At 37.7% G+C, this 24,529-nt stretch overlaps 2 protein-coding genes and 1 non-coding gene across 4 annotated transcripts in view; 2 read left to right on the top strand and 1 right to left on the bottom strand.

Annotated features, from left to right (window-relative positions):
• LOC133517991 (mitoguardin) overlaps positions 1 to 24,529 on the top strand; it is a 71,813-nt gene that overhangs the window by 9,263 nt on the left and 38,021 nt on the right. The window lies entirely within an intron of this gene.
• Positions 2,998 to 3,069, top strand: Trnap-agg (transfer RNA proline (anticodon AGG)). Its single transcript has one exon. It is a non-coding gene; the product is annotated as a tRNA-Pro (tRNA).
• LOC133517987 (protein unzipped) overlaps positions 10,124 to 24,529 on the bottom strand; it is a 37,350-nt gene continuing 22,944 nt past the window's right edge. For both annotated transcript variants that reach the window (XM_061851521.1, XM_061851522.1), the window contains exons 3-4: positions 13,646 to 13,859; positions 10,124 to 13,245 (exon numbers count right to left, since the gene is read on the bottom strand). In XM_061851521.1, the coding sequence (XP_061707505.1) occupies positions 12,101 to 13,245; positions 13,646 to 13,850 (1,350 nt within the window). In that variant the 5' untranslated portion in view covers positions 13,851 to 13,859 and the 3' untranslated portion in view covers positions 10,124 to 12,100. The remainder of the gene's footprint in view (positions 13,246 to 13,645; positions 13,860 to 24,529) is intronic.

Genomic DNA, 24,529 nt, shown 5'->3' with positions numbered 1-24,529 from the left:
AATATTAACCGTTTTCTACCAAAGTAAATGGGGGATCAACTATTTGTGTTCGTCATTGGTTTTAAATAGTGAACCAGCAGACATGACCAAGGGCAACAAGTGACAACGAACTGATACACCCAAATCCGCAGCCAAATAACACTAGACCGTAGACACTACTCAGTGTTGTGTTCCTGCCGGTGAGTAAGGTTGCCAGAGCTCAACATCAACAAGGGTGCGGGGTGTTAGGCTCGGCAACGCGCATATAACACGTCTAAGTTATAGGCGTCCTTAGGCTACGGATACTGCTTACCATCAGGCGATCCGTAAGCTTGTTTGCCACCGACGTAGTATAAAAAAAAATCATAATCGCATATTCGAAAAGTTATAAATTTTCTATGGAACTTTTTAAATGTAAGTACTTAATCGTCTTATCTCGCGACCTATTTACTACTCGTACGCTCGATAGAAAAGAAAAGTTTTTTGCGCTTATCGTGCGACAACAAAATTTATGAAGCATAAGGTCCATAGGTATGAAACGTTAATTATGACTAGTAATAGATTAGGTAGCCAAAAGTTTTCATTCACGCAATTAAATCTCGTATCCCTCGTCCGTCTCGTCATGTGCCTTCTATGTTTGTAAGGGTAGGTATTAGGTAGATTCAGAGCGCTAGTAACGTACATAGGTACTCCATATGTCTAATTATGGAAACAACGCGTTAACGATTCAGTAATAGCGGGTGTCGTCATACTGTAACAGTGACGCATCTCAAAGGGCCAGAGACAATGGCGTTACCCGTTAGTTCCCCCGGGATTGCGCGTTCCCGGCACGTCCCGCCCCACTGACACAGCGCGCTGTGATGGCACGAAGACGTGATGCCTTTTCTAAACATTGCACATTGCATTTACGCACTCTCTTGGGATAAACATATTGTAATTTTCATTAACATTTATTGACTCGAAACGTCGGTTAAATTAATCGTGGTCACTTGCAAAAAGCAAATCTAAAAGTATAATTTCGCCGGACACTAGAGTTAGATAACTCAGCAACGATTTTCACAGCACAGACATATACTATGCAAGTGTTTTATATACTTCATTATTTCATAGAAGTTTGACGTTTAAAATAACACTTGCACAGACTGGCCTACCAAAATCGCTACAGACTTATCTTGGTCTAACTTCATCTTGCTGCAAAGAGGGACACAGATTATGTCCTGAAAAATCCCTAACCGGTTTACATCACAGCGCACAGACGCAGTACATGTTTTTGCTAATTAACACCGCAGCTGCAGACGCACTCTCTTGACACATCATGACACAGGTTAAAACATTTATTGTAATTTTCATTCACATTTTTGGCGCGAAACGTCGGTTAAATTGGCTACTAAGGGGCTTCTATTCACTTGCAAATAATTTGTCAATTAGTAGTGAATTGTTTATTGCTTCACATTCGTATATAAGAATTCTCATTGACACAGGTTAAAACATTTGTTGTAATTTTCATTCACATTTTTGGCGCGAAACTTCGGTTAAATTGGCCACTAAGGGGCTTCTATTCACTTGCAAATAATGTGTTAATTAGTAGTGAATTGTTTATTGCTTCACATTCGTGTATAAGAATTCTTATTTACTAATCATAATATAAATTCGTATAGATTAGTGTAGAAAAAAATATATTGTACGTAATTCATTATTATGAAATAAAATACCTAAATCTAAATGTTAAGCTTAAGTACAATAAGTCAAGTTCAGCGGAAAGACAAGTGATCTCTTCTTCTTCCTCGCGTTGTCCCGGCATTTGCCACGGCTCATGGGAGCCTGGGGTCCGCTTGACAACTAATCCCAAGATTTGGCGTAGGCACTAGTTTTTACGAAAGCGACTGCCATCAGACCTTCCAACCCAGAGGATAAACTAGGCCTTGTTGGGATTAGTCCGGTTTCCTCACGATGTTTTCCTTCACCGAAAAGCGACTGGTAAATATCAAATGATATTTCGTACATAAGTTCCGAAAAACTCATTGGTACGAGCCGGGGTTTGAACCCGCGACCTCCGGATTGCAAGTCGCACGCTCTTACCGCTAGGCCACCAGCGCTTCCAAGGCCACCAGCGCTTCAGCGGAAAGACAAGTGATGCCTCTACTTAAATAGATAGGTACTACAAATTTTACGCTTCTTTTGGGATCTAAACACTAGAGGTGTGCGCCGATGGCAAAATCATCGGCGGCGGCGTCCGATGATTTATTGATCGGCGGCGGCGGCGTGACCGGCGTGAAATCGGCGTGGTATACATTTTGCAGCTACTTGACAATGGGACGATACATTACATTTTATGCACTCTTGGGATCTAAACTAAAAACTGAACATTGTGACTTTTATTTATGATGAAATTTTTATTTATTTATTGCGAAATACTAGAATTTTAGTATAATTAGTGGCACAACATAGTTAAACGTAACATTTAGAGGGCTATTCGCCATAATCTATGTAATTACCCGCAATGCCAGCCACATAACGGCTACAAATAAGGTATAAAACGAGAAAGTTATTGCAATCGAACCTTAACTACCGTTTATTTCTAACGTCCAGTGGAGCGGACAGGATGTTATCATAGAAAATTACTGCGGTGTACTTTGCACTGTCATAATTTACTGCCGTCGTGAAATATTATACGAGCGGCAGTTCCGCTATTCGGCAATAGATGGCGCTGCGGACGGTCGGTTAAATGTGCGGTGTGATTTAAATTTTAGATTATATTAGATTATAACATCTGGAGAATCATGATTGTTGTTGAAATAGCAACTTCTATTACTATACTTAAAGTCATTACCTACGTACAAATCTGACATGTCAATAATTGCGCATTCGTTTATTACACAATATCAAAGGCCGATAACTTAGGAATAAATCGACAAGATTCAACGGTGTGATGATTTAATTTAAATCTTATTTTATGGTACTTGCCAATCATATGACTGACCTTAGAACTGTTAACAAATTTCAACATGATTCATAACCGGCTCGTTGGTCTAGGGGTATGATTTTCGCTTAGGGTGCGAGAGGTCCCGGGTTCAAATCCCGGACGAGCCCAATTATCTTTTTGTTTTTTTTTTTTTTATTGTTATCTATTTCTTCGAGACCTAGATCTTTTTATTTTCATTTTTTTTGCCTTTTCTTATATACTTATGTACCTATATGATAATTTTAATATTTCAAAAGTTTTTTATACCACGTCGGTGGCAAACAAGGATAAGAATGTTTGTGATTGTAGTTACGTAGGTACTACTATAAGTACAGTATAGGTACTAAACACATACCTATTCATTTCTAGTTTATATATTAACGTTTTTTTTTTTTTGTAGAACAGACACATTATGTAATTATTAGAACAGTAGTAATATTTTGCCTCTGTAGACCCTATCATTTGATGACGATCATTGTACTTAACTATTTTATGCAACTACTTTGTATTCTACTTTACATAAACACTTGAAGGTCTTTACTTTAGTCGCAGTCTTTACGACGTATACAAAGTAGAGGTTTTCTGTTCCGTTTCCTTGCAACCCCGGCGGTTATAAATAACGAAGGCGCCTGCAGGCGGAGTGTTCGTATTGCTTGCCAAGCCCTTGTAATTCTAAGGCGGCGTCCTAATTCGCCAATCAGTCATAATATCACCCAAAAGACATCTAGTCAATAATCTTAGCGACGGTTCATTCGCCGATGCCAGCGTCTAACGTCTTCTTGCCAAAAGATAACCTAATTATGATACTTGGACACCCATACAGTATGTATTCTTGAATCTTGTATTAACCGCAAACTTCAACGAGACGTTGGTTTTAATGCTATGCAACGAATATAAAATAATACTTTAATACCTATACTATATTATTAACAACCAGTGCATAATTAATTTTTTGAAAATATTTCGAGCAGCAATGTATTTCTGACATTGTGATCACTCGTGACAGCTGTGACGTCGTGTCAGTAAATGCGACGTTTTAAGTTAAGGCAAAGTAGTGATTCATTGCTTGCTGAATTATTTGAAAAGGAAAAATGAAAGTTATACTTTTTTATACACCGTGTTTTTTTTGATTTGCGTTAATTTCGAGGGTGCATTCCTGAGCTTAAATTAAGTAACTTCCTCAAAGACACCGATATTCTAATTAACTCAATTTCGGAGATAATCAATCATTAATTTTTATCTTATAAGGCCCTTACGAGCGTGTACACTTGCCTTAGGGCCTGTTTACTTATTGATTAGTGTTTAGTGCGAGTTCATACATTTGCTACTAAACGTAAGTACTATCTCGGACGATCGACGTTCGAAATGACATTGATATGTCACAGTTTTCAATTGTTTGGTTGAGTTAAATGTAATGCCCGTGTTACAACAACGCTATATGCAACATTTAGTTACTTTTTATAAAAATAAAAATAGTAAAAAAAAAAAAACAAAACATTTTTTTTTTTGTAAATTAACTATGCCATTTACTTTCCTTAAACGTACTTACCGATACCCCGAAGTTAACGAAATTCAATAAAAACACGGTGTATAACCTACTACCAAAAATACACACTGTATAAGGTGCTGACTATTTAGCTACCAATATTTTTTACAGCTGATAGAACTAAAACAGATTCTTGAACCTATTTTACCTAACATTTAACTAGCCACTTTACGTTGATAAATAAATTGAACGTTGATAATAACATTAAAAATACAAACAATTGTTGATATGACAGAAAGTGCATCTTGTCGGTTAAATGCACACATGTGACAATTATTTTAGATACAATTATATTTTTTGTTCGGTAAATGAAAACAAAAAAATATATAAAAAGTTTTCTTAATTTCTATTTAAAGTTAATTGTGTTAATGTAAAGTACCATGTTTTAAAATACCGGTAACTAATTTGTTAGCACCTTATAATTATACTCTCGTGCGGCTGCGGTTGCTTCAAATAGGACACTGAGGAAATTTGTGTATTTAACTATTTAATCTAGTCATGCGACAAGATTGTATCGTTTGCTGTTATGTGTCTAATCAATTAAGATCAGGCTTAACACTCAGGCAAAGCAATAATACTGTGACTTCGAAATCTGTAATATTACGAAGCCTAGGATGCCTTTAAACTAGCCAGGTTGAGCGATCTGCTCGCCTCGGCTAGCGCTGCGCTTGCTATTGCAATTACACTGCACCCCTGCTCGTTGGCTGAAAGCTGAGTGCCTTGGGCAGAAAGAACACGTGCTATTTACCTAGCAACCTGTGTTCAGTCCAGAAGGGTTTTGTAAGCGTTTAATCCACGGGAAATCCTTCCTTGCAAGGACCTGTCCTTTATATGAGGTTACTTTTTATCATAAAATAAGAACTTTTTGTTAAAATCATAATTCATGAGACAAGCTTTTATCACTGACCGTACTTTTCTCACAATTAGGTTGCGTTGTAATATCATCGAGTTCCTATGGCCACCTCCCGTGTCCATCATCAGAATCAACTCAATGGTGCCATAATATTGCATTCTCAAGGAACTTACCTACATATGCATGTAAAGTTTCATTCAGCTCAATCGAGTAATAGGAAGTGGTTACTTTTTATCATACCAAATTAATTAATTACCAAAGATTCCTTACCCCTTGATGATCTAGTCTAGGTACCGCTTAATTCTTTGAACGCTTTATGTCATAAACACAAACATCACTCAAACGCCAAGCACCAGGACGCAAGGAAGCTAATGTAAACCTTACTCGAAAGTGTGAAGGTTACTTTGACAGCATCCGCCATAACACCTATAGTTGTCCTTGGCGCTATGGGCTCGACTAGTAACGACACCTTCTGAATCAGGTGTTCTTGGCGTTCAAACGGTTAATTTAATCAATGTAAACTGCCATCTAGCTCAGTTGGTAAAAATACGCCTTAATCGTTTCCTTTGCAACTTCAAAATATCATTATACTATTGTGTCGATCTACTTACTGGCTGTTGCCTCGTGTAACGTAAGCATTCAAATTCCTTGATCTTACTTTATTTTTTATTTATATACAGGGCGAAGGGAATTTCCGTTCCGTGGGGGGACCAAACTCTTCTTCTAGAGACCCGTAGCCAAACTTACCAAAATGCCAAGTATGAGAAACATTTTCGACTTTCGTATTTTCCGACCATGTTGGACTTAACATAACATCATGTCATTCTTACTTCTTACATGTCATTCTAAATTTTGCCTTCGACGAAATTTCACTTTTACTTATTAAGGTACAAAAGTGATCTACCAAGAACTTTATTATATTTAGGTAAACCTGTACCCTCAGAGCATAGGCTGTACCACTAGCCATGTGTTGAACCAATAAAGCTAATGAAACTAACAGGCCAATTCGAGTTTTAGGTATTCGATCTGTTTCCGATATGATACTGATCTGTCAGTGTCAAAAGTTACGGTTTAGGCTGAAGAAAAGTCACTTTTGACACTGGCAGATCAGTATCATACGCATTATATTACCTTTAATGTGTTATTCGTCTGTTTCGCTGTTGTAAGTAACTATGTAGGTACTCTTTTCGCAGGTAATTTAAATTTTATGTTTCTTTTATGTAATGTACCGGACTTAGGTATTCTTAACAAAGTGCTTTTCCGTCCAAAGGAAATGTTTAGGATTCTTGTATCACAAGGTTTTCCGGCCGCGTGGAATCCACTCTGAGCCAGGGTCGTTGTTGCCAGCTGTCGCGCAATAAATTACATTCAAACCCGTTATTATTTGAAAGGAAGTCATAATAACTTAGAGAAAAATTAAGTCCAAATAAATCTTTGGATTCGGATCAAAGTTAGAAGTCGACAAAATTGGGATGTGGAATAAAGTTCACTGTTTTAATAAATGGATTATAAATGGTTCCTAGGTACCTTTTTAGGTTTCTTTCCTTCCCCTTGTTGGGCCGTTAAACTGAAATGGCAGAGCAATGGTCGTTTTACGGCGCAATGGGCGAATTTCGCCGAGGCCATGAAAATGCCAGTCCCATGAACTTTATACAGTTTTCATACCCGGCAGGGCCTCTCATAACCGGACGAAATGAAATTTCCGCTAGATAATATATACCTATGTCGTGTAATCTACCTGTAATCTCATTACCTACTCGAAGAACTACCAAAGCATTCTGACTTTGAATGTTTTATGTCCTAGCCATAAAGATTTCCCCTTTCTTAAATTCAGTACTTTTTGGGATTGTAAAAAAGGAATAAAATACTTCTTACTTATTTAATGACATATTTTAGAAAATTTTACCGTCATATTAGCACTAGCAGGTATATATACGTATTTACGCACATTGATTTATACCTAGAACTTATTCTATCAAAATCGAGGGATTGACAAAATTAAGTATTGATATTATAACTGTTATAATAGTAAGGTAACTCAACTCTATGGAAAATACTAACGCCTTTGTTATGGATGACGAGCCTGTATTGTATAATATATTTGCCATTTTTTATGACTAGGGTACCTACCTACTGTACAGGGTGGCCCAAAAAAACGTTGACAAAGATTTTTTTAAGTTTTAATATTAAATACTTACATAACTTATTCAATACAACTTAAAATTAAAAATACAGCCTTTTTTATTTAAGAAAAATCAATTGTCTTCAAAATAGCCCCCTTTGGCTTTAATGCACAAACGCAAACGTTTGGTAAAATTTTCAACGATATGCCGCAGCTCCTCCATGGTTATTTTTGCCCACTCCTGGGTAAGTTTCGCTTTTAAAGCGTCTACACTCTTGTGTTTTGTAGCACAGGCCCTTGTTTCTAAGATAGACCACAAACTATAATCCATTGGATTTAGATCAGGTGAGTAGGGCGGCCACTCTTTCGAGCTTATGAACCCTGGAAAATTGTCTTTACACCACTGCGGCACACTTCGGGCCCTGTGAGATGGAGCAGAGTCCTGCTGGAATATCCACGGCTGGTTGCCGAAATGTTGTTGACTCCAAGGAAGAACTACAGCTTCCAGAATATCTCTCCTGTATATTTCTTGGTTTATTTTTACACCCTTTTCAATAAAAATGAGAGGAGTTTTGCCTGTAGAGCAAATACCACCCCAAACCATAACTGAATCCGGCACTTGACGATGGGGAATGACTGCGACCTCTCCGGGGCGACTAGAAGAGTAAATTCTGTCATTTTGGTGATTGTGGGCCTGTTCTATACAAAAAAGTTTTTCATCAGTAAAAAGGATATTTTTCCATTTTTCAGTAGCGGCACGTCGCGTAATCAAACGGCATCTCTGTAGACGAACTTTTTTATCTTTATCTTCTAGAAGCTGAGCTTTACGTAGCTTATATGCCTTTAATTTTAGATCATTAGCGACAATACGTTGGACCGTTGATCGACTTACACCCAGTTCCCGAGCCATTTTTCGCACTTTGGTCCGTGGATTACGACTAAGCCGTTTTTTTTATAACATTTCGAAGCCTCGGAGTCCTAACAGTCCTCTTTCTTCCTCTTCCTGGGCGGTCAGCAAGATGCCCGAGTTCATTATACCGCCCAATAGTCTTGGACACCAGTTGACGACTGACACCGAGCGATCTAACTATCTCACACTGTCGTTTTCCCGCTTCGTGCAAGGAAATTATTGCTTTACGCTGCGTAGACATCATAAAAACCAAAAATATTCATATAATTCAAACAAGCTATTATTCATAAAACGTTGCCAATATGTGTAAGAATGTAACAGAAAATGAACCGAATTCGTTCGGCGTTCCAAATTCAAAAATTTTACTTTTTAATTTTGTCAACGTAATTTTGGGCCACGGTGTATGTACCTAGTGGTACGCTACAGCCTACAAGGTAATAGTGTCCTCGGGCCTACCTTGTTTTAACTACATATTAATGATCTAACCAATATGAATACAAAACAAATGGTAGAGTTCTATCATATGCGGACGACACAGTTATTGTTTTTAAAGGGAAATCATGGAGCGCTTTATTTCAAAATCCGCAAACTTGTGTTGCATGGGTTATTTTGAGGTCGCCCAATTGAATAACATTAGCCTATTTCCAACGCTAACAAGGACCGGGGTGTCGAACGACACGACGTCGTACAAGAAATAACGAGACGGTTGCGACACTTGCGATGGACATGTAGGTTTTGTACGGCGTTATTGCACTAGCCAATATTACACTCAAGTACTAAGAGCAATGAAAAAGGGATCATTTTGTATGGAATTGTTTTCAATGCTGTTGAGTTCATTATCAATTTATCAGTTATACGTTTATAAAAAAAAATATTACGCAGTGGCTTACGTGAGCGAATAACTCGCGATGCAACGTGGCGCGGCGCGGCGGCCCAACGGCATTCGCGTTCACAACGAGATCGCCCACGTAGGACACTTCCATAGGTATCAAAGGATTGAATTCACCCGCGCCGCACCGCGCCGCGCCGCTTCGCGTTCGCGTGTTATTCGCTCACGTAAGCCGACCCATTAGAGGATGGCTCTCAAATCGTCTGAATGCTTTATATGCAAATCATCGTCCAACATCATTTATACAAAGATGAACCTACTCTAGTTCTTCTCTTTTCGATCAAATTAACGAAAACGATGAACGTTCTAAGTTCTAAGCAAACAAATAGCTAACAAATACAAATATTAACCAATAATATTTAAAATATTCTGTGGTACAAATTTTGCTTTTACCGATACATAATATGACCTCGAATTTGAAAGTCATCAACTACGGTAATTCAACTTCATCATTGAGCTCAATTCTTCGAATTTGTATCTATCTCAATTGATATGTCATGTTCATGAACATCCGGACACCCCTCTACAAAATATAACCCACTTCCTGCTCGTCGTAGTCAGCATTAAACTTTGTTTTATAGGAGCAATTCGTAAACTTCCCATACGCCCCATCGGTTGCGTCCACGGTGCTTCGGCTATAAATTGCGTGTAAGCCCTCCCTCGCCGAAGGGACGCCCGTACTTTTGAAGAACGGTACTATACATGCGTACGTGTACTCTCTACTTTCCTCCCCCGCATCACCTAATTTTTGAAGTCTTTGAATTATGTATGTATTACGTTTTTACCATTACTTTTTCAATTCATTCCAAATGGAAAATGGAACTAAGAACTGTATTTGTAAAAGGAATGAAACAATTCAATGTTTTATTAATTACACTTTTAATAAGTTTAAACAAATAAAACTTACATGGAATTAACATCACAATTATGCTTTGCAAAACAGTGTTGGTGTGTCAAAGAGGCTCATTGATCATCTACTAATACGGATTCATACACAAATAACGCTAATCAGAAAAAACTCTATATATCTAAAGAACAATATAAGCAATTTTGGAATATTAGACGTTGAACATTCAAAGGCCGTTGTGAACACCCATCTATCTATATTTTCTGTAGCCGACTACATTAAATCATGGAAACATTCATTATTTATAACAATGATGGATAATTGATAAAGGTACCCCGACAAAAGCATTCCAAGGGAACAGGTATCTTACAATTTATAACAACAATTTCTTGCATTTTTGTCGTTATTATTGGAGCAAGGGTTGCATTCAAGTGCTCCAAGTAGGAGATTCATATAGGTATGCTAAAAATCTTACATAATAATGGTACACTAGGTGGGACATTTATCTACCTACGTAAAGTATTGAAAAAACTGTTTCGCTACGTTGAGAACACTAACGGATAAAGACTTAACTAATAATCTTTAACAAAAATACTGAGAAACACTTGATTAGTTAGTAGTTTTAACATTCGAAAGTTATGACGTGACCCTAGGAGAAGTTATCTTAAAGGCTAACTTACAATAGATATTATATACCCATACAAAAATATCATTCACTTTCTATACACATACCCAAAACATTGCGTTTAAACTGTAAGTAATTAAGACAGAGTTGAAGTTTCAAGTCAAGATTTTGTAGAGGACGATATTAGGTAACCGGAGGGATCGTTCTTGCTATTCTTTTAATTAGAGTTTTGATAGTTAAAACTTTGACAATATGTCCAAGTTATAATAGTAGGTGATAGGTATTTTTTGTTAATAATTGATGTAGCTTGCGTTACATGAAACTAAAATATTAAGTAATACATCACTGTGAAAACAAATAAATTAAATATCATTTAACACTAAAAGTTTTAAAAATAGTAATATCTCTTAATTCTGGATTTTAAACTCTTTTAACTTATATAACTAAAAAAACAATAAAAGAATATGGAACTTACAACACAACGAGGTACCGTAAAATATATGATTCTTTGACACTGTATACAGTCATTACATTCGAACTTGGATGGTGATATCGAAATAAAATAAGAACACCCTAGGGCTGAAATTAAATCAATACATACAAATAAAACTGCAATTTAGTAACTACGTTCATGTAATTATAAGCCAGTTTGCTAAGTGCATCTATAAAAATATTGCAATTATTTACAATTTCAATATTTGCAATACTCGACTAAAATAGAAAAATACAGATTTATATTTATCTTTGCATAGATTTGACCTATTGCCCACAGGCTCTACTTAAATGATTGGCATAGTTCTGAACACGAGATACTACAACTTCAATCACAATTTTTGGTTTAATTACCAGAAATATTAGGCATATAAAACTTAAAGCATTTTAGTTTTATTTCATTGTGTCAAACATGATAACAGGCCAAATGGTAAGCAACCAGTACATTTAATTATAATAATTTCCCATATTTTTGCAAACTTAGTTTTGTAAGCTTTTATTGTGTTTGCCTTGAATACAAATTTCATTGGTAACATCAGCAATAATTATACTGTATCATTATTTTTCCTACCTACATTGCTGGGTATCTCCAATTCTTCCACTGCTTTTGACAATCTTCCTACATTGTCGCTCGGCGACGTTGTTAATATTTAATAACTATATACAATTTATATTTACAGTTATGTGATTTATTTTGGCGTCATATTTTACATGGAATGAATCACATAACGGGAATGTCGAGAAACCTCCATTATATCATACCGCAAAATATTTGTTACGCTGAAAAAACAATAGCATCAAGCTTAATCGGGAAACAAAGCGAAATATGTAAATTTCCGCTTGACTATTTACAGGAATTCTACAATCTTGGCCGCTTAAAGCAACATCGCGAATAGTGGCGTCATAACGAGTAGGCTCAATGCAAATACACTTCTGTCGGCGTCATTCGGTTTGCTGCCCAGCGGGCCCACAGAAGCGGATTTGATGTCTTCCTTGGCCGGGGGTGCTTTTCCCATATTTTCACTACTGTCACCTAACATGTGGCTATCCATTTCCCCTGAATGATCAGGCTTCCTTATGTCACTAGCGATGCTATTATCGTTATCTTCCTCTTCTGAAGCTGGTGGGGCGGTTTCGGGTGACGGCGTGGTAGTAGTAGTCGTCGTCGTTGTCGTTGTGGTTGTAGTGGTGGTGGGTACCAAACTATAATTGCCGGTAAAATAGACTTCACCGTAAATTGCTTCAACGTCGACCGTATTTTCAATCCGTTCCCCTTGTAGCAGCCTTGATCGAGTAAGACCGTCTTTATAATAAGTTGTTAAAGTAGCGGAGTATTGCGCATCCCGGTCTGTATAGTTTCCTCTGAATGTTACATTACAAGATGTTCCAGGTTCCAAATGCTTTTCAATTTTATAAAATCCATTTCTTTCTTCTTTTAATGGACTGGCCCATCGAATCTTAAGAGGGCCGTCAGGCATTTCTATAGTTGTGTTCAAACCAGCCGAGAGGCCATGCCCGTGGCCCCAGGAAACGGTGTAGTTATATTTGTATGCGACTTCCTCAGTTGCCGTGGCAGGATAATCATTTTCATTTGAAAGAACCAATTCCCGGAATATGAGGGGATCATTCTGTCTGGATGCTTTTTCCTCCAGCACAACGTTTTCCAGTTTGTAACTTACAGGTTCAATTTCAATTAGAACTTCGCCTTCATCTTTAGTTTGCTCATCGAATGTTATCAGACGGCCCGTGTCCTGGCCATAAGAGATTCTGGCAACATTATCGGCCCTGCCAATGAGGTCGGAACTATCAGATGGATTAACAACTATAGCACCATCTGGTCTTGGGTTGAACCTATTCCATTGATTCCATACAATGAGGGACGAGTTTTCAATGTTTTCGAGAACTTCAAAAGTATCGTAGGCTTTGGTTTCAGACACTGCGCACTTAGTATATTCAGGCCCTAAATGTCCTAACAACATATCGCCATCATGATTTGCTCGGCATATATAAACAGGTGACCCTGAAACAAATAATTTTCTTTGTATTACATTCTAACAACAAAAACTAATAGTAGACAAAGAATATAAAAATAAGATTAAATTAAAATATACTACATAAAGCTAAAAAAGGGAAAAGATTAAAAACTAAAACTACAACCAAAGTTATAAATAAAAACTAGCTCCAGCTCGGTGCCTTGTGACAAGGTGCCTAGAAGGCTGGCGCCTGTATAGTATTTTCTAAGGGAGCGTGGCAGCATGTGATTGGACAATTTTTTTTTTACAGTTGACTACAGCTTATCGAAATTAATCTTAAAGTTGTGTGTGGGCCCATACATGAAAAGTACGCAATTATAGTTTGGTAAACGGAATCTTAATTCAACCATTACAGTCGACGAGTAGAAAAAACAAATATTTCATTACCATCGTCTGTTTTTGCTCCGACGACGTAGTTCTCCATATTCTCCTTCTTTAGATTTGCCCATTTGAGTGTGCTCGATGTGGTCACTGTATTAAACTGAGTCCTATATATCCCGGCCATGCCATCGTCAGCCAAGGTGGGTACCGCCAACATGGCCATCAGTGCCAGTAACCAGGACCCCATGCAGAATCTATTCTTATTCTTCATTTTGAAAATCTGAAACAAAAAATACTGGTGATCTTTATTAAGTCCAAACTTATAGTGGCCTATATTTCTGGGTGGTCAAAAATATTTTATACGATATTGAAAATTTTAAAATAAGCGTGTCGAGGCATTATAGGTATGTAGTTAGGTACGTTATATCACGTTCGCAACGCGACACAGAGTGCTTCAGAGTGATGTCGATCGCGTCCAAACTCAATTTGGTTGACGCTGTTACCGAGCCGAGATCGTAAAGGCTATATCCTACCTTCCATAACGCTTTTATACACAAAATATAAATTGAATATTGGCAATGTCAAGAGTTAGATACCTACTGTTTTGTTAACGCAATTTATATTTAATTTCGTTTGTAAGGTGAGATTGAAAACGCTTTGCTTAATGAATCTATATACATACTTTACGAATCATTAAACTTGATAGTGCTTAACATTGAAGGTCTTAATGTTTGCATTGCCAATGTCAAGGAATTGGCAACAACCCACAATAATAATGTGGGTGGCGTACAGTGGGCAGCCAGGCGCGGACTGAGAGGCGCCTAAACCAATCAATAGTACGCTGCAGGTTGAAAATTGTCTGTTTCTGTTTACATTTCTTTTTCGTTACTATTTCACAGTGCCGCTCGTTTGCCTTTCTATTCTTGTTTGATATGTCTATATATATAGGGTACTTTTTATGACTATTTCTGTATATACGTATGTATTCACTCGTTTTACATTCACGTTTGGTTTACTAATACTTTTTCTTTATTTACAGGTAAGTCGACTTAATTACTATAAGGCATAGTAAGTTAAAGTTTTGGTTAATATTTTTACAACTGAATATTTTAATTCATCGCCTGTTCGAACGTTATTCATCATCAGTGTTGCAACAAAATCAATTTAATAAGTTCAATTGGGATTTGACACGACCCATTAGGTCCGACACAAATCCGGACGCACCGTTCTTCATTTGATCAAGTAGTGATATATTATATGGGTTTACAGATAAAGACTATCAGTGCGTCACCACGCCACCATTGCGCAGTACTCGCATAATGGAATTTCTGTTTCATAGATACAAGAAAATTTTAATTTCTTAGCTACACACATTGTTAAAAAAAAACTTGTGTATTCATTGGCAAACAAAGCTTAAATACATTACTTGGCAGTATGCTTAGGCTTACCTACTTATGTATTGCATTTACAAAAACAATATAATTCTTCTATCAAACAAACGTCAATTGTATTAATATGAATGCTGAATTTACAGTGAAAAATATTAGATATCATTACTGGGTCGCGCCTAAGGTCATAAGTTATCGTGGCAAAGAAATATACTTTCCTTATCTAAATACCTTCCTATAACTCATATTTGACTGTTTTAAGAGTATTTCTGAACAGTATCACGGCAAAGAAATAAATATCCTATCCGCATCTAAGTATGTATGTATTTATAAATAGTAGCACAAAACCATTAATACCATTATGATCTTGTTTAGGTATAGAGCATTTTTGAGTTACATACATATATTATGGCAAAATGTTTTTCTTCATTTATATTTTCCTTTAAAACGCATATTTGGTCGTTTAAAAGCATTTTTGAGCAACAACGGAATAAAAGGCTGTATTTTTGGCCGCATTCCGACGCGTCGAGAACAAATCCCATTGTATGGGAGCACGCTCCGTATCCGAGCCAGTATTCTGTGTTCGCCAATACGACACCTAACACAATCGATTACCTTGTTCCGTTGCCGGCGTTTGGTGGGAAACTGGATTCAGCGTTTCATTCAAAAGGGATTCTTTTAGGCACACTAATAATTTTAACCCGCGTGTTTCTACCATTTGTATTCTTATGCGCCTAACCGATTTTATCCTAAACGAGTAGTTACATATATTAGTTTATTTTTACTTGATAAGATCTTGTCAAGAGGGTAAACTCTAAACATCAGACAAGCTCCAAGTAAGTTTTCTTTCAAGCGGAAGTTATGTAAGCATTTGCTAAAACAAGAGTTCAAATAATATTCATCAACATGTATATATGTGTATAGTATGTATGTATGTGTGTCTTATATATATAATGTATGTGTATGTTTGTATTTATGTGATATATGTCGTTTATATTAGTTTGCTTTTCTTTTTAATTCATTGTTTTTTTTTCTCTCTGAACCAATTGTAAGTGTCTCTGTTTGGCTCTATGGTTGGCAGAGAATGCCATTTTTACATTGTTTGTATATATTTTGTGCAATAAAGTTTAAATAAATAAACTAACTTCATGCTCTTGTTCTCTGGACTTCGCTAATTGGTCTAGTTGACGTCCCAAGACTCCCAATACCAATATTGTCTGGTCCTTCTGTAACATTGTTTGTACACTGATTTTACTTTTGGATAATTTTATTTATAGGCAGGCGAGGTAATTTCTGTGAACTTACATATCTAAATGAAAATATCAGAACTCAACAAAAATACCCCTTATTTCAGGTTTTCATCTTGTTGAGTGTTCTATTTGGCTAGACGCTTACCCCTTCTATTATGATCAAAATTAAACCGGAATTTCCCCCGAGAAATTAACAGCGATAACTCTTACAGACCAAGTTGTTAACTTTTACAATAGCAGCGAAGTACATCACGCGCTCAAACGCCCCGTATGTTCCGACACAATTCCTGACTCCTCTCGTCTAGGCATATTCCTATTGCTTCCCTAACCATGGGAAGCCGAATGATAAAACGAAACAATGTAACAGTAAACTTGTTATCCGTAACAACTTGGCATAATCTTACGACACACTTTATACTGGTTAGCTCGAACTTTCGGTTCAGCTGCGCTCGGTAAGCGATGGCAACACCCTAGCTCTCGATCCACGAGGGGAGACAACACTTGAGATGAAACAAGGAAGTATGTTGTCTGCGTTTCCCTGCTTGTCTTCTCCCAATGGAACTCGCGTTACTCGCACCACAAGTACTACCTCAGAAGGTACAGTGGTAAAAAGTATTATGAACCTAAAAGGGTTGCTTCCTTTTAAAAATCGTTCTATTGAATCAAATTGCATTAAAGTAGGTATATACCCTTTACAAAAACATGCTTAATTGAAGATATTCTTACGGTATGTGCTCATAAAATATCCAGTAACAATAGTAACAATATGACTATTTCATGTTGCGGTAAGCAATAAACATTTATGATTATGATGGTCTTACTACCTTGTCCAGGGTTGCATTTTATGGACAGCTAAAATTAACTGCATTACGAGTAGGTACACACATTTAAGCACTAATTTGACCTTGGTTACAATTACTCGTAGTTACATTGAAAAAGTCTCGTCATTTATTGTATATTTGTTATGTAATTTAAGAAAAGCATTTGTTATTAATAATTATCATATTATCAAACTTTTTTGCTATGGAATCCAAGTAGGTACCTAACCTATACCGATTCGGTATGTCATATTGCCATGCCTTTCATTCATCTGTAGGCAACGGTCCACCTCAATGACGAACCGCAGATAAATTTCAATTTCCGAGTTCCGAAGGGGCCGTCGCATTTTGTCATTAATAATTTTCCCCCTTTGGAAATGATAACCAATTTGTCTTAGTGTAATAATTGAACTTTTAACGAAGTCGAGGGGATAAATTAAGGTTTATAACAATTATGACTTAAAAAGTCTTTTATGAACCAACACTATTTTTAATTTGAATTTCAGTTTTGGAAAAATGATGAAAGAAGTGGGAACCAGAAAAATTTGGTCCATAATTGTGTGATTACTAAGATAGACTGCAGTGTACCGTGGCAGTGTGTAGTTGTGATTTATGTGCGTCATTATTGCGGGACTTGACACACGAGATGACAGTTTTGTTGGCTTTATCTTTAGTTCCGACTCCGGCGCTGCCGCTGCCTGAGGCATTATGCTTATGCCATTTATCATGACGTTGTTTACTATACAAACTAAATATATAAATGATGCAAGTATAAAAATAAGAGTTCGCAGGTATTTTTTTGTTACATGATCTATATTCTGCCTACTACAAAATATATCACAAATGACCATCTAAAGAAACGTATTTTTTTTGTTTATTAATAAGTACGTATCTACGCAAGAATACGAGCATATTACCTACAGGATTTTAATCTAAAACAATATTAAATCTTAGTATTACGATTGTTTTTAGTATTCTTATTAAAAACATTTCCTAAGTTGCTTAGGAATTTAAGTGGGTATAGTATAGTCAAGCACTCCGATAATATTTGCCTAAGGAATCTAAGGATATACATACATAGAATTAGTCAATTATTAATTTTACGTTCCGTTTCAAGGCATATCCATTCAAATTCATATAACAACTACAATTTCGATTTCTAAATTACAAGTAAATAGTATCGACAATTTTACTGAAAACAATGACACCATTCATTGTTTTCAGTAAAATTATAGATACTATTTACTGTTAGTGTTAAAACGCCGAATAAGTTCATAGATTAGACTTTAGTGCTCTTATCTATCTTGGACGTTAAACATGAACAATTAGATGAACAGCTCTAAGATAATGTAAGCCTGAAAGTTTTAATATTATTAGTACCTAAATCCTAAGAGGTTAAATACTAAAAGTACCAACTTAATTGGGTGTTACTGCAAATCAGTGATAGTACTTAAATTTAACACAGCGTTTAGCACGGACAATGAGATGAGCTGCCTTAAGGTAGTGTAAGCCTGTGAGATTCAATCGCCTCAGCATAAGACTATTATTGTAAGGACGTAAAGCTGCTCGCGAGCAATTGCTTGCACTGTAATCCTATTGCCCCGACTGCTCTACATCTACATTCAATCCATAATACTTGATCGGATTAGTGTCAATTGTTATACATATGTATAAGGCCGGAGGGGAAACTCTTGCTGACAACAATGGGAATAATTAAGTTATGTTCTTATTATCTATACTAATATAATGAATACCAAAGTTTCTCTATCTGTATGTATGCTGTTATTTCACGCTTAAAATGCTGAGACAGTTTAAATTAAAACAAGAATGAATAAAGAGTTTGGTTCCGGCGTACGGCATTAAATTTTTACGTGGCATATTTAAAGTGATTGTCAAAAAGTATCCAAGTACTTTACTTTAAGTTACACGTTTTTTAGGTTAATAAGAACACACCTTACTGCAATAAATAAATTCGCGAGTGTTTTGTGTTGTGATCCTAAGCCGTAACAGCGATACGCTTTTAACCCAGTTTCATGTCTGTACCTAACCATAGTACCTACAAAATATCCTTTTAGTGCTAATACGACGACACTCCCTAGTGACTCAGTACGCGACTAATTGAATTACTTTGTATTCTAATTACTTTATATTATATCTTGCACAAATGTAGGCTAATAGCTCGAGACTATTTTATAATGAATATTTCGTAATCGCCATAAGATCCAAGAAATGGCCTAATATTCCCACTTTTCAAAAGCAGGCCTTATTCGCCTTAAGCCAACAAATGTAAGAAGATTTCGAGACTCGTCATATATATTTAAAGGCAGAGCTCACAGTTATACTAGGTTATCTGAGAATAACAGCTTCAAAGATTTAATCTGTCTAAACGTCTGCATCGGTACCGTTAGAATATGATGAACGTACGGACAGTTATTTTTGACCCAAGTTCAGATCGCTGTTATTTGCCAGCTGCGGCACCATCAACCACAAGTGCTTTTAACCAGGGCATTTGCCACCTAGCTTTATAGTAGCAAAGTGCTTACCAATTTCACACTCTGGAAACGTGACGCTTTATCTAATCTTGCAGTTTTACAACTCCGTTACAACGGCTTAAATTGTTCATGGTTCGATTTTCTATAACACTGTTAACTAGTCTCTAACTCGAGCGGAGACCATGCTACGTGATACAATGATATTGAGAACATGCCTACTTTTCAACAACCTTAACCTCTTAACGTCCAGATCGATAGTTTTCCTATGTACAAACTGCTAAATTCCATGAAAAAAATACTTAGGATACTGTCTAACAATTATTTGGAACATAGCACGATGCAAATGGATTAAGTTTTTATTTGATTTAGCCTATGTCCTTCATTGGTAATGAATGGAATGGTATTAGCGGCTTGCTACAGACGAGTGTGAAGCGTAAAGCAGGCGGTTCAAGCAACGATGTGAGTTTTCTTAGCTCGCACGAGCGATGGCAAGTGTAACCTCCATAAAAATAACTAAGCACAATCATAGCTCTCTGTTACTAGTTTTCTGAACGTTCACCACACCCCCGATCGCGTAGCTTGTGGAATGGCACCCTGGGGCAATTATCGCTGTAATAGCTTTGTTATCAGTTGCTGCCTCATCTCAAAAGCTAATGATACACGTGCCAGCTTTCTCGCTTGATACGCGGTATATCCCATTGTCCAGTCGAAGAGCTCACCATAGTAAAGCTAGTGAATGCTCTTAAAGTTCCAATCCGGATAAGTATAAAGTCCCACATATTTCAATTGCAACAATGTTTCAACGACATCTGAAGCTGATTGTTTTACTTGTGAAACAACAAAGTCTGGCAGCGACAAAGCACGGGATAACTGTAGTCTGTAAGTAAGACTACCGAATTACTAACGGAGACGACGGAAATTAGACTTTTTATCATAGCCGCTACATTAAGCTAATCTGCTTTTGTTTTTACACACAAAAGACAATGAATGGCCTTTTAATAACTATGTATGACTGGCGGGACTTAGTAAGTATTGATGTACCAGTGGCTCTATGGTCTAAAAATAACAGCCTGGTGAAAATCGAGTTATAGACACGGCTTAACCATTAGAAAAACAATAAAGTTCAGACGTCACTGGTGGTAGTCAGAGAGTAGGTACGCATCAAAACTACTGCTACAAAAGTTAAATAGAACATGCGAAGACAACCAGGAAGTGATAGCAAAACTAAATACAAATTACTAATGCAACGTCTGACTAAGTACATCATGTAGGGACTCCGGATTACCGGTAGTTTTTGTAAGTGCGCAAATTGCTCCCCTGTCGCGGGCGCCGGCTGTGAGCAGCTTCTCTCGACGCCAATGTGTTGTAACTGTCAATAAATCATCTCTATCATAGTCCGCGGCTACTGTGCTCATGTTGTGACAAATTGACTTCTGTATTACGAATGACAAACGGCATCAGTTGAACCAATGAGCACAGCTAATAACAGTATTCGTTTAGATCCCGCTATTGATATTGAGTGATCTCCATATATGAGATGAACCATAATAACTAGGTTGAAAGATGGTAATGGCTCCTTAATTAAACAAACACCCTCCGCGTTAAGGGATGGCGTCGAAGCCAGACCGTAACGGTGTTGAATCAGGATTGCGCATAGCGACTTTCTATGAAGTTGTTGTGTCCTGTGCGATACCTCTTGTAGATAACAACTGCAACGCCTTTTACGGGTTATGTTGCATTCGAAGCGTGCCAACACGTTTGAACAGTCTGGCCTTTCCAAAGTTATAACCCACGCGAAATACTACTACGCAAATCGGTTTCACGTTTACTACAGACATTTTATTAGCCTGACGTGTCTAAATTCAGATCGCAGGCTAATATTTAATGCATATTCAATATGGAGTCATAGTTCCGGTGTTATCAGTCGGCGCCAGGCCTTGTATTCACACTTAACCAGCGCAGGCAAGCCGGGTGTTCGGTGACACCAATAAAACTGTGAGTTCGAAATGCATAACAACTATGCGTGCACAGAGATTACCCGAAGCTGGTTAATTTAAGCGACTGGAATACCAGCCCTGGTGACGAGGCGGCCTCGCGCCGGTGCGCAAGCGCAGCGACGCGTGCAGCAGCTGATAGCGTGGGAACCGCCTCATGCGTGAAGACCATAACCCGAGACGACCGACTGTGCTTTATGCTATCAACCTACATTCTCGCTAAGTGGATTTGCACATTTGTCCTTCATGTTAACTTGGATATTTGTTTACAAATACTATCGCATTAGCCTTCATGGTTATTATATTATCACGTTTATTTGCCTTTTTGATTAGAGGAGCTAATAATACGCATAGTTAGGTGAGTGTCCTAATTTTCCACTTCACGATCTTTCGTGTCAGTCACATTATATTTTGCAATGTTGGTATTTAGACCTTAAGTAGTAGGCTTTCCCAGAGATGAGATCTTGTGTACCTAGTAGTGTAGTATTCTCGGTATATTCCTTGAGTCTGTTGGTATGCTTGGATTTTGTTTATGATGTGTCAGAAGAGAAATGAAATATGCATAATAGATGGTACTCTCTACCTTAGACAAACACTTAGTTGATTGAATGAAAAGCGGTGGCGTATATAGTTGTTGATTGCATAAAGAAAAAAATAATAATTGGCCCTATTCAGTTGTGGATGTGTATGTATTGTTTACTGAAGAGAAACAGACATTGACCGAGCAGCGGATTCACGAAGCCCGTCGAGAGCATCACCAGTGGATCTTAAACTCCGCTTACACATGGTTGTTACTAATGTAGGAGTCGAACTATACTAGTTCCGAGCTTACAGTTGAAACAAAAATATCTTTATGAATAGGTGACTGAGTCACAACTGAGTACCACTGAACACGCCATTCATGTACTTGAGCCTTCAAAGCTCTTAAAACAATAGAATGCGGGCTGACTTTGTGGCGGATCTCTTCTTTCAACTAGCGCTCATCAACTTGCTTGACAATACAATCAACTAATTATTGCTCACTGACTCTTTATAACTTTATACAAACCCTTTGTTAGCAACAAAAAAATCTCGGTTATAAACTCTCTAATTTTTTGGGATACGTCAGAATCTAGAGAAAACTGCATTTTACAATAATAGTTTTAGGGTCTCCCCAAACTAGTCGACGCCGTTTCGGCAAATCGCGTACGGAAAAAGCTTTATGTCAACGCAATAAGAGCGAATAAGTCGTAAATCGGCTCGGCCCACGCGAAACGACGTCTTTCGACGGGAAAACGGCGTTTTGCCGTAAAGCTGTTCGCATTCGTACGACGCTGTTTGCAGCCTGCCGCACACGTTCGCATTCATAAATCTCCTTATACCGCCGTACGGTGCCGGAAAGAGTTGAACGGCTCCGATCACGGCCGAGTACCTACGATAAGGACCGGTCAGAGCTGGCGGAAGCCGTTCAGCGTCTTCGACGGCCGAACATAGCTGACGACGGCCGAACAGAGCCGATGACGGTAAAAATGCTGGTAAGCCTTTTTTTCCATGCCCGTCTACGTAAAATATCCATCATCACAGGTTATTATATAATATGTAACAATTACCAAGGAAAATAATCTTACAGGTCTGTTCAATTTCAAACTCAGGTTGTTACTAACAACCAGTCTCCAAAAATGAGATTTAGGATTGCCGATCATCCGCTGTCCTACATCTGTTCGTCGGACTCAACGGCTGTACGTGTGCTGTCTGACGTCTCGACGGCAGGACGGAGCACGGGAGAGCCGACCGTCGCTTTACAACTGTTGCGATAGCAAGTCGCAGGCGATCGGGCGTCTCTACGGCCGCAAGGAGGATGAGACTGCTAAACGCAGGTGTCCAACCGCGGAGACGGTCGATCGGCTAAATGCGAATAGTGTGGTGTAAAACACTCGGCGAAAGCCGACTCCGCGTCGACTGGTTTGGGGAGACCCTTACACGACTGCCCAAAACGCACTCCTTGTATTTTTCATGTATATTCTTCTTGTACTTGTCTTTCTTGTTTTTATATGATTTTATCCAATTTTAGCTTAAGGCCCCTTAGATTCATGTTCTTCTCTCGTGTACGTTTTAGACCAATGTTCGTGATTTTTTTCTATCGAGAGAAAGCCAAAAATCAAAAATCTCAGTGTTGTTTAAACTATCGTGTTGTAGAAATTAACAGCTTTAACCTTTTAATTTTTCATACTCTTATAACGATTAACTTTCGAATTATTCATTGTCTATGCTCTCAGTAATTATCTCAAATTCTGTATGCTCCCATTTATTTACCTTATCTTCGCGGCAAAGGGACTATCTGTTAGATTGTGCTACATCGCTGCACCGGCTTAATGGATGGGACTAGCGGTGGAAGACAGCATTACCGTGATTTAGTATTATTGGAGCTACAATCATCTCATCTCATAGTTATTTAGCCATGCTTAATTTTCCTATACTATCAATTGAGCCTGCTAACTGTTAAGTAACAAAACGGGATAATCACTTGAAATAACGTTGTGGATCGCGTCAGTTTACCTTTCGGAGAGTCGTTATCGCAATTATCACACACATACGTGAATGTGATTAAATTGCCAACATCCGGTAGTATATTTATGTGAAAAAGGGGATCGTATACGAACACGGTTAATCAGAATCATGAGATCGTCGGTGGCACTGTAAATGTAAAACGTAAACTGAGGCGAGGCGTGACGGTGTCGGAGATGTCGCGTGATAGCTGGGGTGCCATTGCAATCGCTTGCTGAGTGTGAGCGAAAAGGTTCTCTCAAAAGAACCAGTATTAAAAGCAACCTTTGACTGAAGACTACTATTGTTGGGAGGTTAGTAAAGGAATCCGTACCGTGTGCGCAAATTATCTTCAAAAATTGTAGAATAAGATGCTCAATGACATCAAAATAGGCAAGCCGGTGGGTGGTAAATATCCTGATTTTTCCCACAAATTTTTCACTATCTCCAATGAAAATCTCAAGCTCTATCGATTCAAATATGAA

Source organism: Cydia pomonella, chromosome 5, assembly GCF_033807575.1.
Source record: "Cydia pomonella isolate Wapato2018A chromosome 5, ilCydPomo1, whole genome shotgun sequence".
Taxonomy (NCBI): domain Eukaryota; kingdom Metazoa; phylum Arthropoda; class Insecta; order Lepidoptera; family Tortricidae; genus Cydia; species Cydia pomonella.
Note: the sequence above shows the minus strand (reverse complement) of the source record. Positions and strands in the feature narration are given on the sequence as shown.